This window comes from Balaenoptera acutorostrata, chromosome 1 (assembly GCF_949987535.1).
Source record: "Balaenoptera acutorostrata chromosome 1, mBalAcu1.1, whole genome shotgun sequence".
Lineage (NCBI taxonomy): Eukaryota > Metazoa > Chordata > Mammalia > Artiodactyla > Balaenopteridae > Balaenoptera > Balaenoptera acutorostrata.
Window position 1 is genome coordinate 154,603,705 of NC_080064.1, and position 27,670 is coordinate 154,631,374.

Below are 27,670 nucleotides of genomic sequence, written 5' to 3' on the forward strand. Positions count from 1 at the left end.
CTATCGATGGCAAGGGAAGGTTTGGGTAAATGGGGGTGTGGAGAGTGGGGAATGCTATTTCTTGCTCCTGTTAGGTTTCCTCTAATGGACCTGAAACCAGGGGCTTTGAAATCTGATTAGACCCTTCTAAGGCTCAGAATGTCAGTATCCCGAGCAGCAGGCTGGATTGGGATTAAGGAATAGATGAACAGCACAGGAAGAATTTTGAATGACAACTTTAGGCCTCCCTTGGTCCTTTGAATAAGACTCCTTGAGATAAAACATGCCTTCTTCAAAGCTCTAGATCTCAATATTAAAAAATATGAAACTAGCTGATGATTGGATGCAAAAGGCAGATATCTGCACTTTAAGCAATTCCCAAGATACAGCATAGTGTTCGTGCTCTGTCATTACTTTAAAGCCGCTTTATAAAAATGCTTAAGACCTGCAATCTTTGTATGATTTCAAAAGAACATGCAGACCTTTTTAAAACTAATTTTGCAATTTTTTGTTTCAACTTAACTTTCTGTCCCAAAATGATCAGAATGTGCTCAGTGCCAGTAACAGACATCTGGTTCCATCTGTGTTTTATCACATCTTCCCTCCTACAGAATGCAAAGCTCCAAAAAAAAAAAAAAAAAAAAAGAATGCAAAGCTCATCGGGACATTTCTTTTTGTTTCTTGTTTTGACCAGCATTTGACATTGAAATCTCTTTCAGCCCAGCCCTCCAGTTTATTCCAAATAGATGCATTATTTCAATAGCGGTTTTTTGAGGACCTACTATGGACTAGGCCCTGACACAAATGGTGATGCTATTACATATTATTGTGATTTAAAAAAGTCTTACCTTGGGGTTTCAACCAGATTTGCCTTCTTTTTATTGATCTCGTTTTTCCTTTTGCTTCTTTTCTCCCTCTCCCTCCTCCTCTGCCTTCCCTTCTGTTTCATCTCTCTCTTCCTCTGCGGTTTCCCACTCTTTGGGGAGGGGCAGGGTTTCCTGCTGAGAAGTTGGTTGGTTTCTGGGAGGAGTCAGAAGATCTGATTCGGGACTGGAACCAGCTGGTCTGCCACCTGATACAAGAAGGTGAAACCTGGGCCAAGGAAGAAAGCCCTCATGCTAGGACTGAGCTTGCAGCCAGGAGGCACCGGGACATGAGCCCAGTCCTGGGCATCAGGCACCAGGGCTCCCCAAAGAATAGAGGGCCCCTGCAGCGGCCCACGGTGGGAATGCTTGGAAGTGGTCCTGGTTGCCCTGGAGACTTGTCCATTACTATTGCTAGCTCTGAACATGCCAGAGGCACACCAGGCAGAACCCCTGTCCCACCCTTAGCAAGCGCTCACTCTCAGATTCCTGGCTTTGCCTCAAAGGAAATAATTAAAACAAGGACTGGGTTTGGGCAGATTTTCCTTTCCCACCAAGAGAGACCAGCAATCTAATGTACTCTGTGAGGCTGCGTGTCTACACGTTTCTTAGTTATAAACTCCTTAGGAATCATCGAGATGACTTATAGACCATTACGGTGATCACAGCAGTGGGGGTGTGGAGTGGACGGCAGTGGGGAGACAGATCCACATGGGGTAGGGTCTCCACAAGTAGGTACAGTAATTCCAGCCTGATTCACACCAACTAATGATGGAGGGTCACATCCCAATTCAGAGGTTTCCATTCTTTTGGACTAAGGCACGGATAACAATGGGTCATCAAAAAGTTTACTTTCTTCATCCATTTATTTATTCTATATTCAACAAATATTTAATGAACACCTGCTCCTTGCCAGGCAGTGGGTTAATACTACTGTTGGGTTTACTCCAGAATGCTCTTTGAAAGTTTCCTGAAGTCTGTTTTCATTTTTAACTTATAATTTTGAATTTTTGTCCACTGTATCTTTAAAAGAAAGGCTTCTGGAATTGCCTTTTGTACTGTATTTTCTGTTTTTTTTCTTGCCCCCCTAAAAACACTTTTTTTTCCATTTTACACAGCTGACTTATTTAAAATTTTCCTTTCTTACCCTGCTGCTTTTAAATATTTTTCTCCAGCTGAAGGATTAACAATTCACTGAACTAGTTGGTAAAGATCTAGTCCAGAAGAATAAGTACCAAATAAAATCCTAAATTATGTAAAAATTTTTTACCTGGCTTCCTGAGATTTAGGAAAATCCTTAATTTTAACTCTCTTTTTTTTAAAAATAAATTTATTTATTTTATTTTTGGCTGCGTTGGGTCTTTGTTGCTGTGCGCGGGCTTTCTCTAGTTGCGGCGAGCGGGGGCTACTCGTTGTTGCGGCGCGCGGGCTTCTCACTGAGGTGGCTTCTTTTGTTGTGGAGCACGGGCTGTAGGCGCGTGGGCTTCAGTAGTTGTGGCACGCAGGCTTCAGTAGTTGTGGCTCACGGGCTCTAGAGCGCAGGCTCAGTAGTTGCAGTACATGGGCTTAGCTGCTCCACGGCATGTGGGATCTTCCCAGACCAGGGCTAGAACCCGTGTCCCCTGCATTGGCAGGCAGATTCTTAACCACGGTGCCACCAGGGAAGCCCCTCTTTTTTTTTTTTTTAAATAAGTTTATTTATTTTATTTTTGGCTGCGTTGGATCTTTGTTGCTGTGCATGGGCTTTTCTCTAGTTGCAGTGAGCGGGGGCTAAGCTTCATTGTGGAACATGGGCTCTAGGCATGCGGGCTCAGTAGTTGTGTCTTGCGGGCTCTAGAGAGCAGGCTCAGTAGTTGTGGCACACGGGCTTAGTTGCTCTGCGGCATGTGGGATCGTCCTGGACCAGGGCTCGAACCCGTGTCCCCTGCACTGGCAGGCGGATTCTTTTTTTTTTTTTTTTTAAAGGATTTTTCTTATTTATTTATTTATTTATTTATTTATTTTTGGCTGTGTTGGGTCTTCGGTTCGTGCGAGGGCTTTCTCCAGTTGCGGCAAGCGGGGGCCACTCTTCATCGCGGTGCGGGGACTGCTCTTCATCGCGGTGCGCGGGCCTTTCTCCATTGCGGCCCCTCCCGTTGCGGGGCACAGGCTCCAGACGCGCAGGCTCAGCAATTGTGGCTCACGGGCCCAGCTGCTCCGTGGCATGTGGGATCTTCCCAGACCAGGGCTCGAACCCGTGTCCCCCGCATTAGCAGGCAGATTCTCAACCACTGCGCTACCAGGGAAGCCCCCTGGCAGGCGGATTCTTAACCACTGCGCCACCAGGGAAGTCCAATTTTAACTCTTAATATGGCTCCAGATCAGGGTTTAAATTTAACTTATTTAGGGATGCCTTCTGGTTTAGCAGATTTACAATGTAATTGCATCTTTTCTAAAGAAAACTCTGAAAAAAGGGTGTTTCATACAGAAGGTTGGAGAACCTTTTAGGCCTTAGCATACTAATCAAAGAAGCTAACTACTGACTCTTTAGATTTCTGGGGTTCCTCTTAAATGTATTAATTTATTTGGGGGTTCCTCAAATGAATTAATTTATTGATTTTGATATGTCAAAAGTTCCCTCATGTTGACCATCGTTATTCTAAACTCAAAGTTTTTGCGCTTTATCAAAGTAAGTGCAAGAACTGGGATTATAGTGCAACAGGAAGCAGGAGTTCTTCCAAGAGGAGTTTGCAGATTTGATGTAGAAGAACCCAAGAAAGACAAGAAAGGCTACTTAGTAAGAATGTGTGCCTGTGAATGGTATCTTGGGTTCCCTTCCTATGCAAAAGTTAGGAAAGGGCCATGTAATCAATGACCTGACAATCTTTGACCTCAGAATACAGACTAAAAGTGACCTTCTTTTACACCTTGGTGAGATAGATAGAGAGCGCTCTCAAGAAAATTTTAAGGAGACCCAAAGCCAAGTTTGATCATTTACCTTTTCCTGAATCGGTCACCAATCTAATGGAACTCCAACTGTTGTCCCCTAGGACCAGCTTGGATTGGATTGTTGACTTATTGGGCCATTCCATATGGAACACTTCTTTATTTGTGTATCAGAAATAAGGCATTTCAGTACAAAACAAAAACATATAAAATAAAACTTTATAATATAGATAAACAAAAGCAAAAGCAAAGTGAGCAGCAGGGGATTAGCAGTTTAATGGCAAATACAGTTATCAAATGGTATGCCTCCATAAAAAGAGTCTAATGAACTTAAACAAGACCTATGTCTAATTACTCAATAGTATACCTCCCAGACAAAATGTCTAATGACCATATACAAAGGCCTAGGTACAATTATTTACCAGAATGTACATCTGTAAACTAAAATTTCTATTTACTTTACACAAAGACTGAGATCTGATGATTTTATACAAAGACATACTTGGTTAGAAATTTTAGAAGCCGTGAGAACTCAGTGAAACTCATCAGATTCAGATTACAGTTGAGACTGACTTATCTGGCAGCAGATCTGAAGGACAAATAGAGTCTGAACACAAGGAACCTGGTAAGTATATCTTTTGGTTTTGGGAAAGCAGGAAGTTCAGAGTTTGGTGTACTTTCCTGGTCATAAGTGTGCTGATATCTGTAGAAGCATATTTATTTGTTGATTGGTTGGCACTCTGAAATATATTTATGGGGGTGAGTCACTTCATGGTTAAATGACCCTTAGAAGTGAGGGAGTGTTACTGATTGGTTGGTTTGTAAAAGTGTATTACCTGAGGAGAGTTGTGATTGATTGAGCCAGTGGATTTAAAACTGGTTCTGGTTACCATGATTACACAACAATCAAACTTTTCCTAAGAAAGTGTGAAACTTTTAAATGTTCTCACAGTTGATATCTAGTATCTGTTTTCACTAGAGAGTAGTACAAGTTCACATCTGATATAGCACAAAATGATGTATATATATTTATTTATGTTAATAGATCAGAGTTTTGTGGTGTTTTGTAAAGAGCAAGGTGACTAATAAGTGAGCTACCTTGGTGGTGCAGTGGTTGGGAATCCACCTGCCAATGCAGGGGTCATGGGTTCGAGCCCTAGTCTGGGAAGATCCTACATGCCACGGAGCGGCTGGGCCCGTGCGCCACGACTACTGAGCCAGTGCTCTAGAGCCTGTGAGCCACAACTGCTGAAGCTCAGGCGCCACAACTACTGAAGCCCATGCACCTAGATCCTGTGCTCCACGACAAGAGAGGCCACCGCAGTGAGAGGTCTGCGCACCACAACGAAGAGTAGCCCCTGCTCGCCGCAACTAGAGAAAGCCCGTGCACAGCAGCGAAGACCCAACACAGCCAAAATAAAGTTAATTAATTAACTAAAAAAGAAAAAAAGGTGACTTATATGTGTTTCACTATGACTAACTGTGAGGACCATTTGGTTCAACTATTAAGTTAAGGTATTTTCTGAGAGACAAGCGCATGAGTTAAGTAAACTTAATCAGGAAATAGTTTATTTTTAAATTAAGTGAACTTAATCAGGAAATCGTTTATTTTTAAGTTACTTCTAATAGTCACCGAGCAAGAAGGAAAATATTTGTCAACATGCTAAGAAAAAGAACAAAGAAGCATTGAAAACATAGAGAAGGAGGGTGGGTTCTAGAGAAGCAGGCTGGAATGGGAAATACATTCTCTATTTGGTGGTTATATTAAACAGAATCCTAGCATCATGTAATTGGATGGGACCTCAGAAATCATATAACTAACCTTCCTCCAAGTTCAGAAATCTCCTCTCCAGTTTATCCCATCCCTGGCATCCTTTGCTTGGGCATTTTTAGTAATGGGGAGCTTACTATGTATCACAAGGCAACTCATTATGTTTTGAATTACTCTGATTTCTTAATGACCTATGATCTGCTTCCTTGTACTCCTAGTTGCTAGTTCTAGTTCTGCATTTTTCAAGCCACATAAATTAAGTGCATTTTAGTGGACTTTGTTGGACCAATATGGCAGCCCTTCAACTATTTGGAGGCAATTGTTATGTGACACTACTGTATTTTATCTTCTCTAGATCCATTCAATTGTTCTGTATATGGCAGGAGTTCTGGACTTTTATCTGCCCAAGTTACTCTGATCTAAGCAGGTTTTTGTTTGTCAAGGTCTCTCTAGAAATGTAACAACAACTATCTTTGGCTGAGAGCTTACTATTTGCCAGGTACCACTGTAAACACTTTATGTGCATTATCTCATTTAATCTGCAAAATTATCTCATGTGGAAGGTACTATTTTATAGATGAGGAAAGAATTGAAGTAACTTGAGGCAGAGAGTTTACAAGTAACTGGTCCAAGGTCTTAGAGCTAGCAAATAGAGGAGTCAAACCCAAGCAAATCCAGGCAGTCTGACTTAACTTCTTTGGTTTCCCACCTGCCAGACTGCAAAGTAAAACAAAACCACCTCTTCTTCCCTTTTTCTGGTCATTCTACTTCTACTAATAAGGTGTTAGTTTATTTTAGTAGTGCTATCACAAAACTCTTGTTGGGTTATACTGAGCTTGTAATCAATGAAAATACCTAGGTCTTTTTCACATGATATGCTGCTAGAATAAGTCTAATTTTGTGGTCATGCAACTGATTTTTGGACCTGAATTCTGTGCTGTATCTTCTTCCGTGTTCGGTGTCAGTTGGTTAGCCTCAGTGCATGGTTCTAGCCTGTTGAGTTGTTCTGAATCCTGACTCTATCTCAGCTCTGCATCATCAAACAGAACTGCTAAGTATAAATTCTGTCACTTCTCCTAGGTTGCTGATAAAAATTGCCAAATAGGATAGGGCCAAGGACCATTTTTGTCCCTGTGTTGAGAGAGGGACTTTTGTTTGATCACAATCAGACATAGTCTTTCGAGACCACCTCAAAACCTGGATTCTGAAACGATTAAGCAAACCCTTTTTCTTTACTTTCCTTTAACCCAGGGTTTCTCAATCTCAGCCATATTGAAATTTTGGACTGGAGAATTCTTTATTGTGAGTGGCAGCCCTGTGCATTATGAGATATTTAATGGCATCCTTAGCTTCAACCCATTAGATGCCAGCAGGAGTGCCCCTCTTTCACTACCAGAGAAGCAGAAATGTCTCCAGACATTTTCCAATGTCTCCTGGAGGACAAAACTGCTCCCCTTCCCATTGAGAGCCACTGCTCTAAAGTTATAAGTAGATTAATTGAGAAATCAAGTATATATTAAGAATCTACTATTTGCCTAGGACTTGTTAATTTCCTTCAACACTAAAGAGAAAGACATCAAGAAGATTATACTCTGAGAGAGATGGTCACCTCCATAAAACAACTGGGACAAAAAAGTCCATTACTGCGTGATCCAGTATGAGACCCAGACTGAATGTCCTGTAGGAATTCAGAGAAGTGAAAAGATCAGTGAGGACAGAACAGATTTCGATAGCTTGGATTTGATTGGGTTGGGGAGTTTGTACACGTATAGGTAAAAGGCATACCCTTCGAAACTAAAAATACATAGGCATTTCCTATATATTTAGGCAAATATGTAAAATATATGTAGTTTTACATATAGGCAAACCAAAAAATATAGGCATTACCTTCTAAACCAAAAATTGGAGTACGTGATTTGATATACAGTTTGACAAGAGGCAGAATATTTGAAATCATCCTTCTCTTGGAGAATCTGAGGTCTATGGCTTCAGAAGGTGTGGCGATTGTGGGTGGGCAGGCATTCAGGTGGGAAGAGTAATGTGAACAAAGGTGTGAAAGACCAGAGGGACTAGGAAGGTCCTGGGTTCATGTGGAACATCAGGTGGGAGGGCTGAGATGCAAGCAGATCACGGAGACACTGGGAAATCTGGACAGGAGTCTCAGGCGCTGACATTTTTGAGGGAGGAGCAGCAGGATGACGGAAGGTCACAATCCCCAGTCTGGCAGTGGATGTTTTGGAATGAATGTGCTAGAGGGTGCAGGAGGTGGTTTGAGATGCTGACAGCTGGACCAGAGGGTGGCTTCATGGGTGGAAGAATAATAGACATAATAGGAGAGGCACCTGGGAAGGAAAACTGAAGAATAAGATGGGGTGAATTCCTGAGAAGTTTTTTGGACATTTAAGGTGAGGTTATGTCACCTTAATATAGGGTCAAGTTTCCCATTTTGGAAACTGCGAGAACAGTGGTTCCACTGATATTCTTCTTTTCCTTTAAATACGTGTCTTTTCCCTTGGTTAATCTCACCCCATTCTGACTGCTCTCTTGTTTGGAGTGATAAGAATAGATATCAGAGATGGCACTTGATCAGGGCCAGGAACACTGGGTAGGATTTGAGTTGGCAGAAATAAAATGGAAGGGTGTGTGTGAGGGAAGAGGGTGGTGGTGGAGAGAGAGTCTGGTCAGAGGCGATGGCACGAGCCTTGCTATGTTTGGCAAAAATGCATAGCCATGGATGGAGAGAGGGAAATGTCTGTACCTGGTTAGGGCAGGAGACGTATTAAAATCACTAGGGGAGTGGCATCAGGCCTATGCCCCTAACTACTTCTTTAAGACCCATTGTTTAAAATTCCCTATGCTGAGCCCTATAGAGCCACTGGACTAGCTATTACCACAGAGCAAGTTCTGTCCCTGGAGGAAGATGACTCAGGACTGTGACAACCGGTCTTTTCCCCTCCTAACCTAGAACTTCTTACTGTGATTCAGTTTGTGAGGAGAAAGGCTTGGTAGAGCTAGACATCCAATTAAATGTTCTTGGGAGATTGCCTTCCCTCTTTTCCTACCAGCTAGCTAGTTTCCTCCCTCCCTCCCTCCATCCCTCCTTCCCCCTCACTGTCCTCACTCCCTTCCATTAAAATACAGTTAGGAAGAAAGAGGTATCAACCATGAGATCCTCTGGTGCACAGGTGTGAGATGGCAAATAGGCTTTCTGCCCTAGAATTAATCAGTATCTCTCATTCACTTACTCTAGCTCAGAAGTTGATTTATCTTCTGATCTTAAAATGCTGAGTCTGGTGGGACTTAGAAAAGTTTCTCTCTTGCCACTCTTAACACAAAGCAAAAACAAATCCTCAACAGACTTATAAGCATGTAACATCAATATGAGTCCAGAGCCCTGAAGCAAGTGTTGCCTGACCTTCAGGAAACTGCTCTCTCCACTGGCCTCACGTAAGACCCCCCTCCGCCAAAATGCCCGCCCTCCCTGCTGCCCACCCCAGAAAACCATGCCCCTCAGGAATCAGATGCTAAGATATAGTACAAAACGTTTTTTATTTCAAAATGCAAAATGGTGGTCACTGTAATAATAATAATAATAACAATAACAACAATAATAATATAAAAAGCATTTCTCCTCCGTTCACCCTAGTGCAAAATGCTGGATGCAGTCAGATAGCTGGAAGGTTTTGGACATGTCATCCTGCAGTGCTGCACAGCAGCAAAACTCAATCCCAAACCCCTTTTGGTGGATCCACGTGGTAGTTCAGTTCTAAAGTCAGTAGCTTCTCAGAAGCCCAAACAGCACAAGACGCCCACTCGAGCCTGATCTTCGCGCTCTGCCTCACCCTCCTCTCTCTGTGTGTCTCTCTCCCCCTCCCTCCGCCGGCCCCCAGGGTTCCTACGAGGCGTGCAGCCGGTTGGTCTGGGCCCGGCAGCCCTGGACGGCCTCCAGCTGCTTGCTTTTCTCCAGCAGGGCCCGCTCCCGGATGGCCTTTCGCTCCTGGGCGGCCTGCAGCTCGGCCACCGCTGCCTCCCGCTCCCGCAGGCGGCCGGCGGCCGTGAAGGGGCTGCACAAGGTCTCCATCAGGCCGAGCACGGCGCCGAAGAGCGCCAGCACGCCGCCCAGCACGTACAGCCTCACCAGCTTCCGGCTGGGCTTCTGCGCCATCAGCTCCTTGGCCAGAGGAATCAGCTCCTGGACCGTTTCCATCTCGGCTCCGGGCTCTCGGGGTGGGAGTGATCTGCGGGAGAAGCGGAGCAGAAAAGGGGTTTTTAGCCACCGAAAGACGTTTGCATCTTCCCGAGCAGCCCTCCCTCACTCGGCTCTCTCGGGGTAGGCCTGCAGAGAGGGGAGCCCACCCGGGACCCCAGCCGGGACCCCGCGCCCCGTCGCGCTCTTCCCCGCCGGGCTCACCTAGGGGCGTCGAGCGAGCAGCAGGCAGCGCAAGCCGGGTCGGCGATCGCGGTGTGCGTGGCTTCCGCGGCTCTGCGTTCTCCTTCTCCTTCTCCGCCTCCTCCTCCTCCTCCCCTTCTTCGGTAGCCGCGGGTCTTCCGGATGGAGATTCCGCAACTGACACCTGGTCAGCGCCCCGGGGCCACTTATATGTTTTTCTCCGAGCCCCGCCTCCTGGGCTTCTTGGGCTGGGGCCCGTGCTGCATCGGCCAGAGAGTGGAGGGGGCGGGAAGAGGAGGGAGGGGGAGGAGCGGGGCAAGGACCTTGGGGGAGTCAGCCACGAGCTGTGCACGTCGCCCCGGCCGTGTGAGCCCGGGGTGCGGGGGAGGGCGGGCCTGGATGTACAAGGGTGAGCACCCAGAGCCCAGGGAGGTATCCACGTCCATTTCTGACCTCTTTCTTAGTCGTGTGGGTGGGTCACAGCTTCCCTCGTCCGGGGCAGTCTGGAAAGGCCCCTTATAAGGACACCTGGGGTTCTACCTAACTGAAACATTAGTTTTTATTCAGGAGGTTTGTCGTCTTCTCACACGTATAGGGATCCGAGGTAGAAGGCAAGGGGGAGGAATCCGGGTAATGATCAGAACGGGTCTCCAGGCTCTGCATAATGCAGTTTGTGCTTATACTGTTTATTTCTGGTCTGGTTTTATTCATAGGTGCTTGCATTTCTAGGGTCACTTGATAGATAACTATTCATTAAGGGTGCCCTTTATGCACAGATGGGGGCGTGTGTGTGTCTGTGTGTGTGTGTGATGTCAGTCTCTGTGCCTGTAGGTGTTTGTATCTGTACTTTTGTGTATCAGGGAACTGCCATTAAATCCAAATTGTCCCCACTCCCACTTGAGAAGTGAAGTTGGGAGCTAGGGAGAGGTGAACATGGAAGGGGGGCCGTTGGTAAAAGTTTGTCTGCTGGTCTGAACTGCAAATATTTCATACTTTCCTCAATAATTATATGCCACTTCCCTGGATCTGGGGGGCAACGCCACCGTACCAGCTCCACTTAGCATAGAAACAGTTTAGGGGCAGAAGAGTGAGAGTAGGCAGCTTGGGTAAGAAGCTAAAGAGTAGAGAGTACTCTAGGAAGCATGAGGAGGGTAGGGTTGATTTCAACTAGGATTAAACTTCATCACCGTTGCGGCGGGTGTTCTGGTTTAGCTTTGGTTATCCATACACCAGAGTTAGTTAGCAAGTAGGGGAAAGGAGAGACATTGGGCTAAAAGCGCTTCAAGCAGAGAAAGGGAGAGGGCAAAGAGAGGAGGGGGAAATTGGACTGGCCAGAAAATTGCAAAAGTCAGTGATGCAATCTTGCAACAGCAAAGTCAGTCAGGCTGAGCCTTGTGGGGAGGGACCAGGAAACGGCTGTTGCAGGGCTCACGTATTTGGGTCGTTGGAAATTTTCACAGTAATCTTTCTTTGGGGTCTGAGGCAATTTCCTAGACAATTAAGTTTAAAAAGGCAACAATTACGTCTACGCTTCACCTTGGCTATTAGTAGTTCAGTTAGTAGGATTTGTGTGTGCAGATTGGGCAAGGATACCTAACAAGCTTATTTGAAATTCTACATTTTAATATGTACACAAGCAGTCAAGGTGACAAAGGGCCAAATAGGGATGATTCCTGGAGGCTTGTGTCCCCTGCTTATTATTCTTTTTACCTCGTGAGGCAGGAAAATTCTGTAATAAGGGGGGATGAATATCAGTCTTGGTATTTTCTTCGAATCTTCCTTATAATTTTGGAGAAGCCTCTAATAACCGGCGGAAATGATCTGTGAGCTTTCCCAAGATCTGTGTGAGTTTCAAATACTACGGCTTCTGAATGAGCGTATGCTGTACACCTTAATACCAGGGCTTTCATGCGGTTTCTGCTCTGAAGGTGAGTCAGCCCTTTGGAGCTTTGGACCCCAAACTCTGAAATGGACTGTTCAGTGAGCGTTCTAGTATTTCTGTAACTCAAAGACGCAAACTGCACGTCTCCCAACGTCAGCAGACTGTAATTTATCTGGGGTTCCCCTTTCTTGTGATTTGCTGTGGTACAGCACGTCACTGTCTCAGATGGGTTCCCCTCTTTCCCCCTCTGATAATCCAACTTTGACCACCGCCCCCAGGCCCTACCAGCTTGCTGGCCAGGGCTGGGCAGAGAGGGTGGCCAGTGCCATGGATTGGGGTCACTGGTGGATTTGGTGTTCCTTGTTTAGGTGGTAGCTGGAGCTCAGTGTGAGATGGTGGGAATAGAAGGCTGAGGAATCCAGGGTCACCACATGCCTAGGAATTTCTGACATAGCTCGTCTGTCTGGGTGGGAAAGAGAACCCAGTTTCTAGGGTAGCAGTTTGACTCAGGCTTGGGAAACTAAGCACGTGATTTGACTGCGCTGTTGTCTCTTTAGAGATGTAAAGCCTTGTGTTGCATCATGCAGGTCAGACATAGGGTATAGCAGTCAAGGTCATACCAGTTGTAGGGTGACCAACCATCCCACTTTGCCTAGGGCTGAGGGGTTTCTCCAAGATACGGGACTCACAGTGCCGAAACTGGAACCGTTCCGGGCAAACTGGAGCCTATGAGTCTATCCCAACGTTAATTCCTGCCATTTCTAGGAAGGCAGGAGTGGTCAGTTTAAAATTTGTTTATTTTGCTTGCCAAATCCCTTTCTCCCAAACATTAAAACATTCGGAACTATCAGAAGAAGCAATCACAAAGGGGCAACATATGGTCCCAGGAGTCAGTACAGAAGAGGGATAGAGCCATCCCAACAACTGTGCTTAGGGGTTTGAAGGAACAGGGGACAGACATCTTTTGGATGGTTGGTTGTGTATGAGCCTCAATTGTTAGTATTATTATTTTGTTACTAGCTTGCTGCCTATCAAAGTCACTGCCCAATTCCTGAGGTTCCAGGAGGCTGGAGGCTGGGGATCATCACAGGAGATATGATAAAACTATTTGTGTATCTTATACTCCAATTTTTTCAGTCCTTGAGTTACTTTCATTTCATGTAAATTAGTTTTGGAGAGAACGTTCTTATCTCTGAAATAGCAATGGATGATTTTAAAATCTACATGGCTAACCTTTATCTTCCTCTGATCTTGTACATTAGAGTTCTAGTATCCTGACATTTCTGTGTGGATATCCTGACATTTCTGTGTGGATATCCTGCTTTTAACACAACCCTGCTGCACTTGAAACAAGACTCCCCACTTTCTCTGTACTCTTCCAAACTGAGTCACCTTCTCAATATTCTTATTTCTAGCGGTGGCATCTCCATTTTGCCTGTTCTCTGGGTTTGAAATATTGTGACATTTTCTTTTAGAGGTCTTCCCTGACCTCTTTATCACACCATTCCCTGCCCAATGCCCTGCTTTATTTTCCTTCATAGCACTTCGTACCTGGCTTTACATTGATGTAATTATTGGTTTGCTTTTGTGTTGTCTTCCACACCCACCTGAGGCTAACCTTTATGAGGGCCAGAGCTTTGTTTTATTCTTCACTGCATCCCCAGGACCCAGTATAATCCTTGGCACATAGCAGGTCCTTAATAGGTAACTATGGGATTAATGAATATATTCCCCTTTGGACTGGCAGGGGATAGACTATGTTTATTAAGTTTGTATGCAGTCAGATTTTTAGCGGATACCCAAGAAGCATTCAGGGTTTATTTGTTTTTGGTTTTGGTTTTTTGGGACAGTTTTTTTTGTTTTTTGTTTTTGCCTTTAGTCCTTTTGTCTCTAATCCATCTCAAACACTACCACCAAATAAATCTTCCTAAAATTAAATTTTTATTCTTAATTGCCTTTTTCAAAGCCCGGATGATTTCTCATTGCCCACGTGATGAACTTTTGGATTCTGCATGTTAAATTTACTTGATCAATATTCTTGGATCCAGGACCTCTATCATCTGATCTTCCCTATTCATCTAACTTCAGATCCCATTCTTCTCCAACAAGAATCCTTTGTTCCACAGATGGGTTTCACACAGCCCAAGAAACAATTCCTTCTCATTGCTGCCGCCTCACCTTTGCTCCCCCTCTTCCTCCTACCCGAAAAGCTCTTCTCTTCTACTCTGTCTTCCTCCTTTCAGGTCATGTGCTCCAAGAAGCCCCCACTGTCTGTGCCAGCACACTCTGCTCTTTCCTTTCTGTGAATTCCAGCTGCCTTTGTGGCTGGGAGCGCACAGGTTGGCACTGCATTATGTATTGTTTTATACAGCGCTCTCATTGTGTCCTGTGCGCTTGCCCTGTCTCTGCAGAAGACCAGGTCTTTGTACCTTTCACGGTGCTAACGTATAATAGGGGTCCAATCAATGCTAATTACATTGACCTAAAAGTCAGAACTGGGATAGTGATTACAAAATGGTCAGTTAAGACTCTCTTGGGAGGTTATTTTAGGCACAGTGGCTTGTGCTTGGCTCAGAGCCTTGGGTTTGAAATTGCCCAAGACCTGGCAACTTGGCTCGATCCCCTCCACTCTGGCTCCCTCACCTTTTACTTCCATTCCCAACTTAGTGTCTGACATTGCAACGACTGGCTTACTCTTCGGAATCCCTCCTACCTGCTCCCGGGACCCCAGGGCCTTGACAAATCAATACCAAGGGATAGACCCTTCACAGACATTTTGCTTTTGTCCCTCACAGCTTCTGGCCAAGCAGAGCCACTAGCTGCTGGAGCGGGCAGCATGGGCTGGGAGCAGTGGCGCCCTGCTGCCCACATAGCACAAGCCCAGTACTGTCCTTCACAAGTTTGAATCAGTGCAAGGAACTTCCTTCAAGCTCAAGTGCTAGCTGGACTTTAGAGTATGGGGCTCTGGAGTCAAACAGACTTGGGTTCCTTCAAGTCCTGGCTCCTCTTGCCAGGGTCTGACCTTGGACGAGTGACTTAACTTCTCTAGCCTCCATTTCCTCATCTGTAAAGTGAGGGTGATGCTAACACCTGCTAAGGGGTGTGGTGAACCCTGAGCTAGGGCACTATGAAGGGCTTAGTGGTCTGGCACCAATGAAGCAGTTGATTCAGTTATTCTTTGGTTATGCTTCAGTTGTCTTTGCCTCCTGCTGCATGTCAGCAATTCCCGTGGTCCTTTATCCTAGCCCAAGACATTTGCATTCCCTAGGTGGTATAGGCAGCAATAAGGTCCAGAGCCTTTGTTGAAGCCAGCTGTGTGTCTGATACTATGTCATGTATAGCTATGAAAAAAGCAGAATACAAAGTTCTCCTTGCCCTCAAGTAGCTCATAGTCAAGTAGAGAACACAAACATTAAATAAGTTATGACTATATTGAATACTAGGATAAGCACAATCATAGAACTATATACCAGGTAAACAAATAGAATGAGACATGTATTGATTCAATTTGGGGAGGAGGTGGTCAAAGAAGGCCTAAGAGTGGATAATGTCTGAGCAGCTTAGGGTATTAAAGGATAGATAGTGTTCACTGATTCTGGGAGGGAAAGGAGGGGTTCAGGGTTGGGGATTCAGGAATGAGAGAGGACTTCACATGAAAAGGGGAGGATGCATGAGAATACATTACATGGTCCAAGGGAAGTTAGGCAAGATTGGTGTTAGAGCATAAAGGATGGGTTTGGGGAAATGGCAGGAAATGAGGAGGAAGTAGTATGCAGGAGGCAGGTAATGAACAATTCTGTAAATGATCACGACGTATGCCATGCCTAGGAACTGTTGACCACTCCCTTCTAGAAATACATTCTCCTTGGCTTCCATGATATCAGATTCTCTTAGTTTTCCTGCTATCCTATTATGGACACTCCTTAGTTCTTTTTCTCACTTTTGCTTTTTATCTAACCTCTAAATGTCAGCATTTCTGAGGACTAAGTCCCGAAGCCTCTTTTCTTATTCTGCATACTCTCTTTAGGTAATTTGGTTTACTCCCAAGCCTTCCATTACTGCCTCTATGTAGATGACATACAAATCTGAGCTCTAGACCTGTGTGTCTCCCTGCCTAGTCTACATTTCCATTTGGATATCTTGCAGGTATCAAACTTACCATGTCTAAAGCCAAATTCAATATTTCTACCCCATAAACTTGCACCGTCATCTTTTTTAGTCTAAGCTTTGCTGTTTACCTAGTGGCTCAGATCCTAAGCCTGGGAGCCATCCTTTGCTCCTCTCTCTCTGTCACCTCTTATATGCAAACAGTTACCAAAACTTGTCATTCTACCTCTTGTCTCTTGATTTTATTTGCTTTCTATCCCCTCTGCCATCCTCCTAGTCAAAGCCCCTGTCATCTCACCTGGACTGTGGTCTCATAGCTGATCTCTCTGCTTTGGGTCTTGACCCACCCAATCCAATCCAGTCCAGTCCAGTCCAATCCAGTGCAATCTTAAAAAAAAAAAAAAAAAAGCAAAACGTGTCACTCTTTTCCTTAAAACCCTTCAATGTATCCCCACATTGCCCTTTGGATTATGTCCCAGATTCTTAGCATGGCTTGTAAGCTCACCCATGATCTTGTCCTTGTCTATTTTCCCAGTTTCATTATATATGTAATTTCCCTCAACCTTTGCTCTCTAGGTGCCAGCCACACTGTTGTGTTCTTTCACAACTTCAGATCTTATTTCCTAAATCAGCTTCCAGAGTAGTTCAGTTCTAGGCGTATGTATCACAAAATCAGATTTTCTCCCTTCATATCCAGAATCTAGGTCAGAAGCCCTCTTGTGATAAAGTACTCTTTTCTTTTCTTTTCTTTCTCTCTCTCTTTCTTTCTTTCTTTCTTTTTTCTTTCTTTCTTTTTCTTTCTTCCTTCCTTCCTACCTTCATTTTTTCTTTCTTTCTTTTTTTTTTTAGTAAAACCAATACTTTATTCAAATTTCCTTAGTTTTTGCCTAATGTCATTTTTCTGTTCCAGGGTCCCATGAGAATATCACAATACATTTAGTCATTATATGTCTTCAGGCTTCTCTAGACTGTGACAGTTCCTCAAACTTTCCTTGTTTCCATTGACCTTGACAGTGTTGAGAGTACTGGGCAGGTATTTTGTAGAATGTCCTTCAATTTGGGTTTGTCTGATGTTCTTCTCATGGCTAGACTGGGGTTATGGGTTTGGGGGAGGAAGATCACATAGGTAAGGTGACATTCCCATCACAGCACATCAAGGGTACATGACATCAATGTGACTTATCACTGTTGACATTGACCTTCAGGCCCAGGTAGTGATTGTCAGGTTTCTCCAGTGTACTCGTTAAAAGGAAGTCTCTGTGCGTGGCTCACATTTCAGGGGCAGAGAGTTATGTTCCATCTCCTGGAGGGGAGAGTATCTACATTATTTGGGATTCTTCTGTCAGGTTTGTCTGTTCTCTCCCATTTAAAAGGACTCTTTTGTAGTGTGGTAGGCAGAATTCTAAGATGACCCAAAGATTCCTGCCCCTGGTGAACAAGCCCTGTAAAATCTCCAAGACCTGTGAATATGACTGGATAGTCACTCCCATGATTAGGTTATGTTACATGGCACAGCTAATTTTAAGAAAGGGAGATTATCCAGATGGACCTGATCTATCATGTGAGCCCTTAAAAGGAATTGGGCTTTTCCTGAAGAAGAAATTCAAAGTGTGAGAGGGATTCAAAGTGAGGGAGAATCTCCCTTGTTAGCTTTGAAGATGGAGGGGGCAATGTGGCAAGAAATGTGGGTGGCCTCCCAGAGTGGCTCCCAGCTATCAGCCAGTGAGAAAATGAGATGTCTGTCCTACAACCATAAGGAACTGAATTATCCTGCAACTACGTCAACTTGAAAGAAGACCCTGAGCTCCAGATGAGAATGTAGCCCCCTGCATATTAGCCTTGGGAGACCCTGAGCTGCTGTGCCCAGACTTCTGACTTACAGAAGTGAAAGCTTATAATTGAATATTGTTTTAAGATACTAAGTTTGTGGTAATTTGCTATGCAATAATAGACAACTAATACAAGCAGTATGCTAGGAGCTCCTGCTGGGATGCCAGGAGAAAACCCAATCAAAACTTGATGAGGATTGGGGAAGACTCCCTGGGATAAGGAGAATCTGGCTTTGATTCTATGGTCCATCCTCATAAGCACTTCTTTGAAGACACCTTGTACTTCCTTGTCCTTCTGTGTTTCTTTCATGTTTACCCAGAAAGACTTAACTGTGGTAGAGTCAGCTATCTGCTCTATATCAATCTACACCCAAGAAATTGGAGAAATTTGTCAAACTAGGCTGACTGCTTATTTTCTATAAATTTAAGATCACAAATCTCAAATGAGCAGTTAGCTATAAATTATGTTTTCCCAGGCAATTATTTTTATTATTCTCTAAAAAGACTTTTCCACATTTTCTCCCCACTTCTTAAACAGGCTATATCCTCTTCTTCCCTGAAACCTCCTGCCCTGGTAAGATAGAAGGAATCAGCCGGGAGCTAATTCATTTTTCAACCACCAAATCTATCTGCATCAGTACCCACACTCTCTACCTTCTGTCACGTTACCAGGGAGGAAGCATCCTCCATTCTTTCTATATAGAGGTGCCCCTACATCTCATCCTGATTCATCTATTTAAGATCTTGGGAATCTACACAAAACTTAGGTTGCTTTGGGTTGCAAGTAAGAATCTAATTCAAAATGATTTAACAATAAGACAAGTCTATTATTTCACAAGACAGGGTTTCCAGGATTAATTCAGTAGTGTAACATTATTAAAAAAAAACCCTGTTTTTTTCCATCTTTCTAGTCTGATATCTTCAGCATCTTGTGGAGATTGCCACAGTCTGGCTCACATGATGTTTCTAAGATAGCTGCCACTGTTCTAGGCATTGCATTCAATATGATAACATCTGGTGAAAGGAGAGAGACTCTTTCTTTTTTTTCTCTGTTATCAGCAAAGAAACCTTTCCTAGAATCTTCCTAGAGACTTCCTTTCATTGGCCAGAACTGCATTAAATGCCCATCCCTAAGACTACTTATGAAGGAAAGGATAACCTTCATGAACTTGGACCGGTGGTTCTCAAAGATTCTTCCTGGGACCAAAGCAGTAACATTACCTGAGAACTTGTGAGAAAAGCAGATTCTTGAGCCCTACTCCAAACCTACTGAATCAGAAATTCTGGATGCAGGACTAGCTGTGTTTTTAAAAGTCCTGTAGGTCATTCTGACACATGCTAAAGTTTGAGAACCACTGGCTAAGGCTAATCTTTGAACTGGGGAAAGGACAACAGCCCTGAAGACTTGAAAAACACTGGGGATCTTTAAGCAAGGAGGAAGGAGGGTAGGGATTTTGGATAGGAAGTCAACTTCCTGCCAGATCCTTCCTCTTTCCTGAATAATAATTTTCTCCTTTATTAATTATAGTATCCCTCAGCATACAAACATACTCTAATATCTGTGTCTTAAAAAACCTAGTCCATGACCCCAAATCACTATCCTGCTGCTGCCAGCATTCTTTGCTCCTTTTCATAACTGAAACTGTTTATTAACAGTTGTCTTCAATCACTGTATTTATTTCTTCATTAATCATTCATTCTTTTACCCACTCCCATCTGGCTCCCATTAGCACCACCCCAACGAAATCCAATGGGATGCTTATTAAATGAACTGAATTTAGTATTCAACAGATAGAACCACTTCTTCCTTCTAGAAACACTTTTTTTCTTTTTGCTTCCGGGACACTGCACTCTCTTGCTTTTCATCGTACTGCATTATTTTATTCTTCTTAGCTCTTCTTCGTTACACCTTTCTCCTCTATAAATCAGTGGTTCTCAGCCTTGAATGTCCATTAGAATAACTGGGGAGCTTTTAAAATTTCTGAAAACCAGGCTGCACTCTAGACCAATTAAATCAGAAATCTCTCCAAGCGGGACCCAGGCATTAGTAATATTTAAAGCTCTAAAGGTGATTCCAATGTTCAGCCAAGATTGAGAATCACTGCCCTTAATATCGGGTTACCCTAGGGCCCTACCAATATTATTTTCTTAGATCAGTGGTTCTCAGCTCTGGCTCCACTTTAGAATCATCCTGGGAACTTTTAAAAACTACCATTGCCTGGGAGTTCCCCAAGATGAATTGATTCTGAATTCCTGGGGTGATTCTAATGTGTAGCCAGAATTGTGAACCACTTTATATATGATTTCTTATAGTTCCATGGATTGAGACTCAGTGCTTTCTTATAGAACTTTCTGCAATGATGGAAATGTTCTGTATCTGCGCTGTCCAAGATGGTAGCCACTAGCTTCTTGTGGCTGTTGAGCACTTGAAATGTGACTAAAGTGTCTAATAAACTGAATGTTTAATTTTATTTAATTTTAATTAATCTAAATTTAAATTAAATAACCTTATAAGTGTGGCTAATGTCTAGCATATTGGACAGCACAGCACTATATGTTAATGACTCTGAAATTTATTCCTCTCTCCTGAGCTCCAGGATTACATATTAAGCTGTCTAATAGGTATCTCTTCTTGGATATCTAATAGAGTGTCTTTAACTTAATACATAAAAGTGAAATTCCTGATTTTCTTCTTCAAAATTTGTTCCTCTCCTTTTCTTCCCAATCTTGGTAAAATGTTACCACTTCAATTGCAAAAGTCCCAAACATGGAAACCATCCTTTATTCCCTTCTTTTCCTCATCTTTGTCAGCCAATTTTCAGCAAGTCCCATTTGTTCTACTTCCAAATATATAATTTGAGTCTGTCTTTTCACCTCCAGAGCCTTCAACCTGGGCCAAGCTGCCATTATCGCTCACATAGAGCAGTCAAAGCTAGAAGTCATTGCATCCTTAATACATGCTTTCTAAGACCATTGTATGTATTAGCTTGTTAATCTTACAAATAACTCTACAGAGTAGGTAAATTACTGTCCCCATTTTGCTTAAGTAATGTACTTTGGATCACACAGCTAGTCAGTGGCAGAAATGGGATTCAAAACTAGATTGTCTGATTCTAGGGTCCATATTCTTCACCATTCACTCTTCTGTCTCTCTGACTGTCTTTAAGTCCCCATGTCAGTGGTTCTTCATCCTGGCTGCAAGTTGGAATCATCCAAGGAACTTTAAAAAATATGTTTCACAACCCCACCTCAGACCAGTTAATTCTCTTGGGGTCAGGCCTGGGCATCAGAAATTAAAAAAAAAAAAATCAGGGAATCCTCCTGCATAACCAGTGTTTAAAACCACTCCCTGTCTGAGACCAGGCCCTTGCCCACATGTCCCACCCATTTCAGCTCCCACCTCAATCATACTGTTCCTGTCCCTTCTTCCTACCTCTAGAAGAAGCTAAGCTCTTTCCTGACGCAGGACCTTTGCACTTGCTCATTCTTTGCCTGGAACACCCTTTTCAGGTATCTCCTAGGACTTGAGTAAGACTTCAGAGGTTCTAATCCCTGAAAAGATTGAATGCTCTAAATCATAAAGATCAGAGCAGAAATAAATGAAGTAGAAATGAAGAAAACAATAGCAAAGATCAATAAAATTAAAAGCTGATTCTTTGAGAAGATAAACAAAATTGATAAACCTTTAGCCAGACTCATCAAGAAAAAAAGGGAGAGTACTCAAATCAGTAAAATTAGAAATTAGAACAAAAAAGTTACAACTGACATCATAAAAATACAAAGGATCATAAGAGACTACTACAAGCAACTATATGCCAATAAAATGGACAAGCTAGATGAAATGGACAAATTCTTAGAAAAGTACAACCTTCCAAGACTGAACCAAGAAGAAATAGAAAATATGAACAGACCAATCACAAGTAATGAAATTGAAACTGTGATTAAAAATCTTCCAACAAACAAAAGTCCATGACCAGATGGTTTCATAGGTGAATTCTATCAAACATTTAGAGAAGAGCAAACACCTATCCTTCTCAAACTCTTCCAAAAAATTACAGAGGGTGGAATACTCCCAGACTCATTCTACGAGGCCACCATCACCCTGATACCAAAATCAGACAAAGATATCACAAAAAAAGAAAATTACAGGCCAATATCACTGATGAACATAGACACAAAAATCCGCAACAAAATACTAGCAAACAGAATCCAACAACACATTAAAAGGATCATACACCATGATCAAGTGGGATTTATTCCAGGGATGCAAGGATTCTTCAATATACACAAACCAATCAATGTGATACACCATACTAATAAATTAAAGAATAAAAACCATCTGATCATCTCAGTAGATGCAGAAAAAGTTTTTGACAAAATTCAACACCCATTTATGATAAAAACTCTCCAGAAAGTGGGCATAGAGGGAACTTACCTCAGCATAAGGTAAGTTTACCTAAGGGAACTTACCTCAGCATAAGGGAACTTACCTCAGCATATATGACAAACCCACAGCACACATTATTCTCAGTGGTGAAAAACTGAAAACATTTCCTCTAAGATCAGGAACAAGACAAGGGTGTCCACTCTCGCACTCTTATTCAACATAGTTTTGGAAGTCCTAGCCATGGCAATTAGAGAAGAAAAATAAATAAAAGGAATCCAAATTGGAAAAGAAGAAGTAAAATTGTCACTGTTTGCAGATGACATGATACTATACATAGAGAATCCTAAAGATGCCACTGGAAAACTACTAGAGCTAATAAGTGAATTTGGTAAAGTTACAGGATACAAAATTAATACACAGAAATCTCTTGCATTCCTATATATTAATAAAGAAAGGGCAGAAAGAGAAATTAAGGAAAAAATCCCACTTACCATTGCAACAAAAAAGAATAAAATACCTAGGAATAAACCTATCTAAGGAGGCAAAAGACCTGTACTCAGAAAACTATAAAACACTGATGAAAGAAATCAAAAATTACATAAACAGATGGAGAGATATACCATGTTCTTGGATTAGAAGAATAAATATTGTGAAAGTGACTATATGACCCAAAACAATCTACAGATTCACTGCAATCCCTTTCAAACTACCGATGGCATTTTTCACAGAACTAGAACAAAATTTTTACAATTTTTATGGAAGCACAAAAGACCCCGAATAGCCAAAGCAATCTTGAGAAAGAAAAAAGGAGCTGGAGGAATCAGGCTCCCTGACTTCAGACTATACTACAAAGCGACAGTAATCAAGATAGTATGGTACTGGCACAAAAACCAGAAATATAGATCAATGGAACAGGATAGAAATCCCAGAGATAAACCCACACACCTATGGTCACCTAATCTATGACAAAGGAGGCAAAAATATACAATGGAGAAAAGACAGCCTCTTCAATAAGTGATGCTGGGAAAACTGGACAGCTACATGTAAAAGAATGAAATTAGAACACTCCTTAATACCACACACAAAAATAAACTCAAAATGGATTAAAGACCTAAATGTAAGACCAGACACTATAAAACTCTCAGAGGAAAACATAGGCAGAACACTCTTGGACATAAACCACAGCAACATCTTTTTTGACCCACCTCCTAGAGTAATGGAAACAAAAACAAAGATAAACAAATGGGACCTAATTAAACTTAAAAGCTTTTGCACAGCAAAGGAGACCATAAGACAAAAAGACAACCCTCAGAATGGGAGAAAATATTTGCAAATGAAGCAACTGACAAAGGATTAAACTCCAAAATATACAAGCAGCTCATACAGCTCAATATCAGAAAAAACAAACAACCCAATCCAAAAATGGGCAGAAAACCTAAATAGACGTTTCTCCAAAGAAGACATACAGATGGCCAACAAACACATAAAAAGATGCTCAATATCACTAATTATTAGAGAAATGCAAATCAAAACTATAATGAGGTACCACCTCACATCAGTCAGAATGGCCATCATCAAAAAATCTACAAACAATAAATGCTGGAGAAGGGGTGGAGAAAAGGGAACCCTCTTGCACTCTGGGTGGGAATGTAAATTGAACAGCCACTATGGAGAACAGTATGGAGGTTCCTTAAAAACCTAAGGAACCTAACCTAACCTAATATCATATTATATGATATTATAAATATCATATAATAACGTGTATATGTGGAATCTAGAAAAATGTATAGATGATCTTAGTTGCAAAGCAGAAATAGAGACACAGACGTAAAGAACAAATGTATGGATACCAAGGGGGAAAGGGGTAGGGTGGGAGAAATTGGCAGACTGGGATTGACACATATACATTATTGATACTATGTATAAAATGGACCACTGATGGGATCATGCTGTATAGCACAGGGAACTCAACTAGTGCCCTGTGGTAACCTAAATGGGAGGGAAGTCCAAAAGGGAGGGGATATCTGTATGTGTATGGCTGATTCATTTTATTGTGTAATGGAGGCTAACACAACATTGTAAAGCAACCATACTCAATAAAAGTTTATTAAAAAAAAGATTGAATGCTCTAATCTGCCCTAGTAAATCAAAATAAAAACGGTATTAAACTTTAAAATATGTGTAAGGGAGACATACAGCATTCTAATTCTGCCCAAGGTGTCTATTGCCATGTCTTTTAAAATATATTAGATATAAAATTTTTCAGAAGAAATTTTGTTGCCTCTCTTTTCCTGGCGCCTTAAATACACGTTTAGGCTGCCTTGTAGTGTTCAGCCCTAAATCTCTCAGGCTCATCCCAAGGGTCACCTCCTCAGAGAGAATTCTCTTACCCATCCTTTCTAAAGTGGTACTCCCAACATCCTGAGACCCCCATCTATCATGTCATCCTGGTTTTTAAAAATATTTCATAAAAATCATTGAAAGCTGTAATTGTCAGAGTTAGTTTCTAGTTTACTTCTTTGTTGTTTGTCTCCTCCATAAAGGCAGGGTCTATCTAGTCTGTTTTGTTTGCTGCTGTATTTTTTTGTCCTAACCTAGCACAATGCCTGGTATAAAATATATGTTCAGGAATTATTTCTGAAATGAAAGAATGAATGAATGCAGGCTGATGTATGGCAAGTAGCAGTGAGTAGATTAATTGTAAGGTAGATGGGCCATCTTGGGTTGTTACCCTGTAAATGGCTATCTTCATGGGGTGAGATGGGAGAAGTGAGTTCACAGAAAGGGAGTTCTCCTGACTGTTTGCTCCCCAGGAGGGAGGACCCTGGTTCCAGCAACCTGGGGAAGGCTTAGAGCTAAGGAGGGAGATGGCAGCAGGAACAGGCTATGATGCTGGACAGATTCTGGAGACAGCGGAAGCTAGTATTTTTTGTTAGGTTGTAATTTCCCTGTGTCATCTTCAAATTTTCAGTAAAATTTCTCAAGCTCAGCAGTTATGTCTTTTGTTCTTAGGAGAATGGAGAAAGGATCATACATTTGTGTTTGGGGCCAAAATAGGCTGGAGAGATCAGGGGCAGCATGGAGAAATGGTAAAAAGGAAGCTAGGATTGTTTGAGGACAAGCAACTACTAGAATGAACTTGCATTATCTGTTAGCATCTCCTTAGAATTCTCAGAATTAGGGTTATTCACATAATAGAGGAAAGAGTGACTTGGATGGCTAAAGAAGTTGAGGTCACTCTGGTTGCATAATTAATGAATTATTTGGCAATTATGTGTTTAATGTCTGTGTTCCATGAGACAGTAGTCTCCCTCTGGACAGGAACGTGTCTGACTTGTTTACTACTGGGTCACTGGACGCCTGGCATTGGGTGGGTGCTCAGTAAATATTTATTTTGTGAATGAATGGTTTGGGATGTTTTTGAGTTTCTTGGTCAGAAGTCAGAAGGTTTGCTGAGATGTGAGGAGAAACTGGAAAAAAAGCCCAGGCTCTGAGGATGAGGACCAGGCAGAAGCTGTGGGTGGAGGGGTGTCAATATGCAGGCTGATTTGCTGGGAGGATTCAGACCTAAGCTCGGGCCTCAAGGATAACTGGAGGGTGAACATGTCCTGTCAGAGGCCCAGGCAGAAAGGCCAGAAAAGCAGCAGACCAGATACACAGAGGGGTGTAAATGAGAGAAGCCCCTCTCAGTGCTTGTGCCAGCTCCTGGGACACTGCTGATGCCCAATGAATGGACTTAGACAAGCAGATACACCTAGACCCATTTGGCTGTGGGGCAGGGTTCTTAGTGTACCAGGCTTGGCCCTCATTGGCCAAGGGTTGGGGTGGGCCTGAAACTCCTAGCAGGACACATTTTCATTGGCAGCACAAGGACAGGCAAGGACCGACAGACCTTTTGCTACACGTCTCCCGATTATCTGAGAGTGACAAAGAATCCTTGAGCATGTTTAGGAATTCTTGCTTCCCAAGACTCTCTCTCCATTTGTGCCCTCCTCTCCCCTGGACCCACATTTACCCTTTTCCTCACCTCTCAGGCTTCTAAAAGCTGGGGCTTGAACGTCTTGAGGACCTGGATCCGTGACTGACCCCAGAAGTATTTCAGTTCCAAACACCAGAAGTACAGCCAGTTTGATTCCTGGCCTTTCTGTCCCCAAGTACCAGCCACTGTGGATGGAACCGGGAGCACAGCCTTGGAAGTCGGCTCATCAGTGGATCAACTCATCATGAATTTTCTCAGGCTCTAATTCTTAAGGGAAAAAAAAGGTATTTCTTTTTCTGGATGATTTTCTGTCTATGTTGTCTTGAGAGGGAGTTATAGGTATCAACTCATGGTTGTATAGTATCAACTCATGGCATCGTATGCTTTGAACACTTTTTGGTAGATTTCTCCTTGCCCCAAGGATTCATACTAATAAATCAATATGTGTTTATTGAGCACTTAACTATGTGCAGACAGTGGGTGATGCACTCATTAGCAGATAAAAAGAGTGGCCAAGGGTTGCCCCTGTCCTCAAGGAGTTTGCAATCCAGGTTTGGGAGCAAATCACAAAATAACTAAATGTTGAATAGCTGTAAGTATGTAAATTTGAGGTAGAAGGGATCTACAAGACAGAACAGAACTGGTTGCTACTTGAATTGTATCGGTAAGGTCTGCTGATGGAGTTTGGGAAGAATTTACAGAAAATAACAGAGAAGCCATCACCTATCCAGGAATCTGATCTGAGTCTTGGATTTAGCATTTGGCCAAGTACACAAGGGTGGAAAGGACGGTGTAGACAGTCAGAGCCAGATGAATCAAGCTTAAGTGTGGTCAAGGGAATGAAATGACAGGATCAGAGCACTTGTACGAAGCGGGGGCTGTGTGAATTAGGGCCAAAAAAGGCAGCTTTTTTTTTCAGCAGGACTCCAAGAGCCTGGCTGTGGACTCTGGACTTTAGCCTGGAGATGATGGACAGTGTATAGGTCAAAGTACTTGCCAAATCCAACTTTGCAAATGGAGTGCTAAGCCAAAATTTACAAGATGAAATGCAATAGGAAAAAGTGCAAAGACATGTGTGTCCTTCTGTGTGTGTGCATGTGTGTGTGCATTTGTGTGTACATGCATGTCAAGAACAGCACAAATTCAGGACGCCACCAACCTATTTTAATGGCATTTGACTTGAAAAAGATAGAGGTGTTAATGTATCTATAAACTCAATATGAGTCCTTGATGTGATTTGGCTGGGAAAAGCCTCCTGCACATCAGGCTTCAGCAGCAGGAGCAGAGTCATACTCTTTTCTTCCCCCAAGTCCTCGAAGAGGACTACTTTGCTGAGGTGAGCCAATATCCATACAGGAGCTTCCTGAGCTCTTTCCTGTGAGAGAGTTTTATTCTCATGTGCTATTTCCACCCAGGTTTTTCTTGGGCTCAGGGCCAACTTCACTTTCTCAGATCACTGTGCATCTGCACTCAAAGTTTACTGAGCCACTTGAGATGACACCTTCAAAAGTTGTCCGGGCGAAAAAGTATCGATGTACAACCAGGTGACCAAGTATTT

The 27,670-nt window shown here is 42.8% G+C and overlaps 2 protein-coding genes across 8 annotated transcripts in view; one reads left to right on the forward strand and one right to left on the reverse strand.

Moving 5' to 3' along the window:
• LAMB3 (laminin subunit beta 3) overlaps window positions 1-27,670 on the forward strand; it is a 164,743-nt gene that overhangs the window by 86,996 nt on the left and 50,077 nt on the right. For 5 of the 7 annotated variants that reach the window (XM_057541778.1, XM_057541790.1, XM_057541772.1 and 2 more), the window contains exon 2: window positions 26,168-26,396. The gene's annotated coding sequence lies outside the window, so the exon portion shown is untranslated. Of the gene's footprint in view, window positions 1-9,781; window positions 9,869-10,036; window positions 10,116-26,167; window positions 26,397-27,670 lie in introns of those variants that run through there. The other 2 variants (XM_057541784.1, XM_057541788.1) reach the window with 2 other exon arrangements.
• G0S2 (G0/G1 switch 2) lies at window positions 9,069-10,083 on the reverse strand. Its single transcript, XM_007163956.2, has 2 exons — window positions 9,950-10,083; window positions 9,069-9,776 (listed from the first exon to the last, which is right to left on the reverse strand). The coding sequence occupies exon 2, from the start codon at window positions 9,743-9,745 to the stop codon at window positions 9,434-9,436; it is 312 nt and encodes a 103-aa protein (XP_007164018.1). The 5' UTR covers window positions 9,746-9,776; window positions 9,950-10,083; the 3' UTR covers window positions 9,069-9,433.

Excerpts from the sequence above, each read along its gene's own strand:
- G0S2 (XM_007163956.2), bottom strand. The coding sequence starts at position 9,745 with ATGGAAACGGTCCAGGAGCTGATTCCTCTGGCCAAGGAGCTGATGGCG.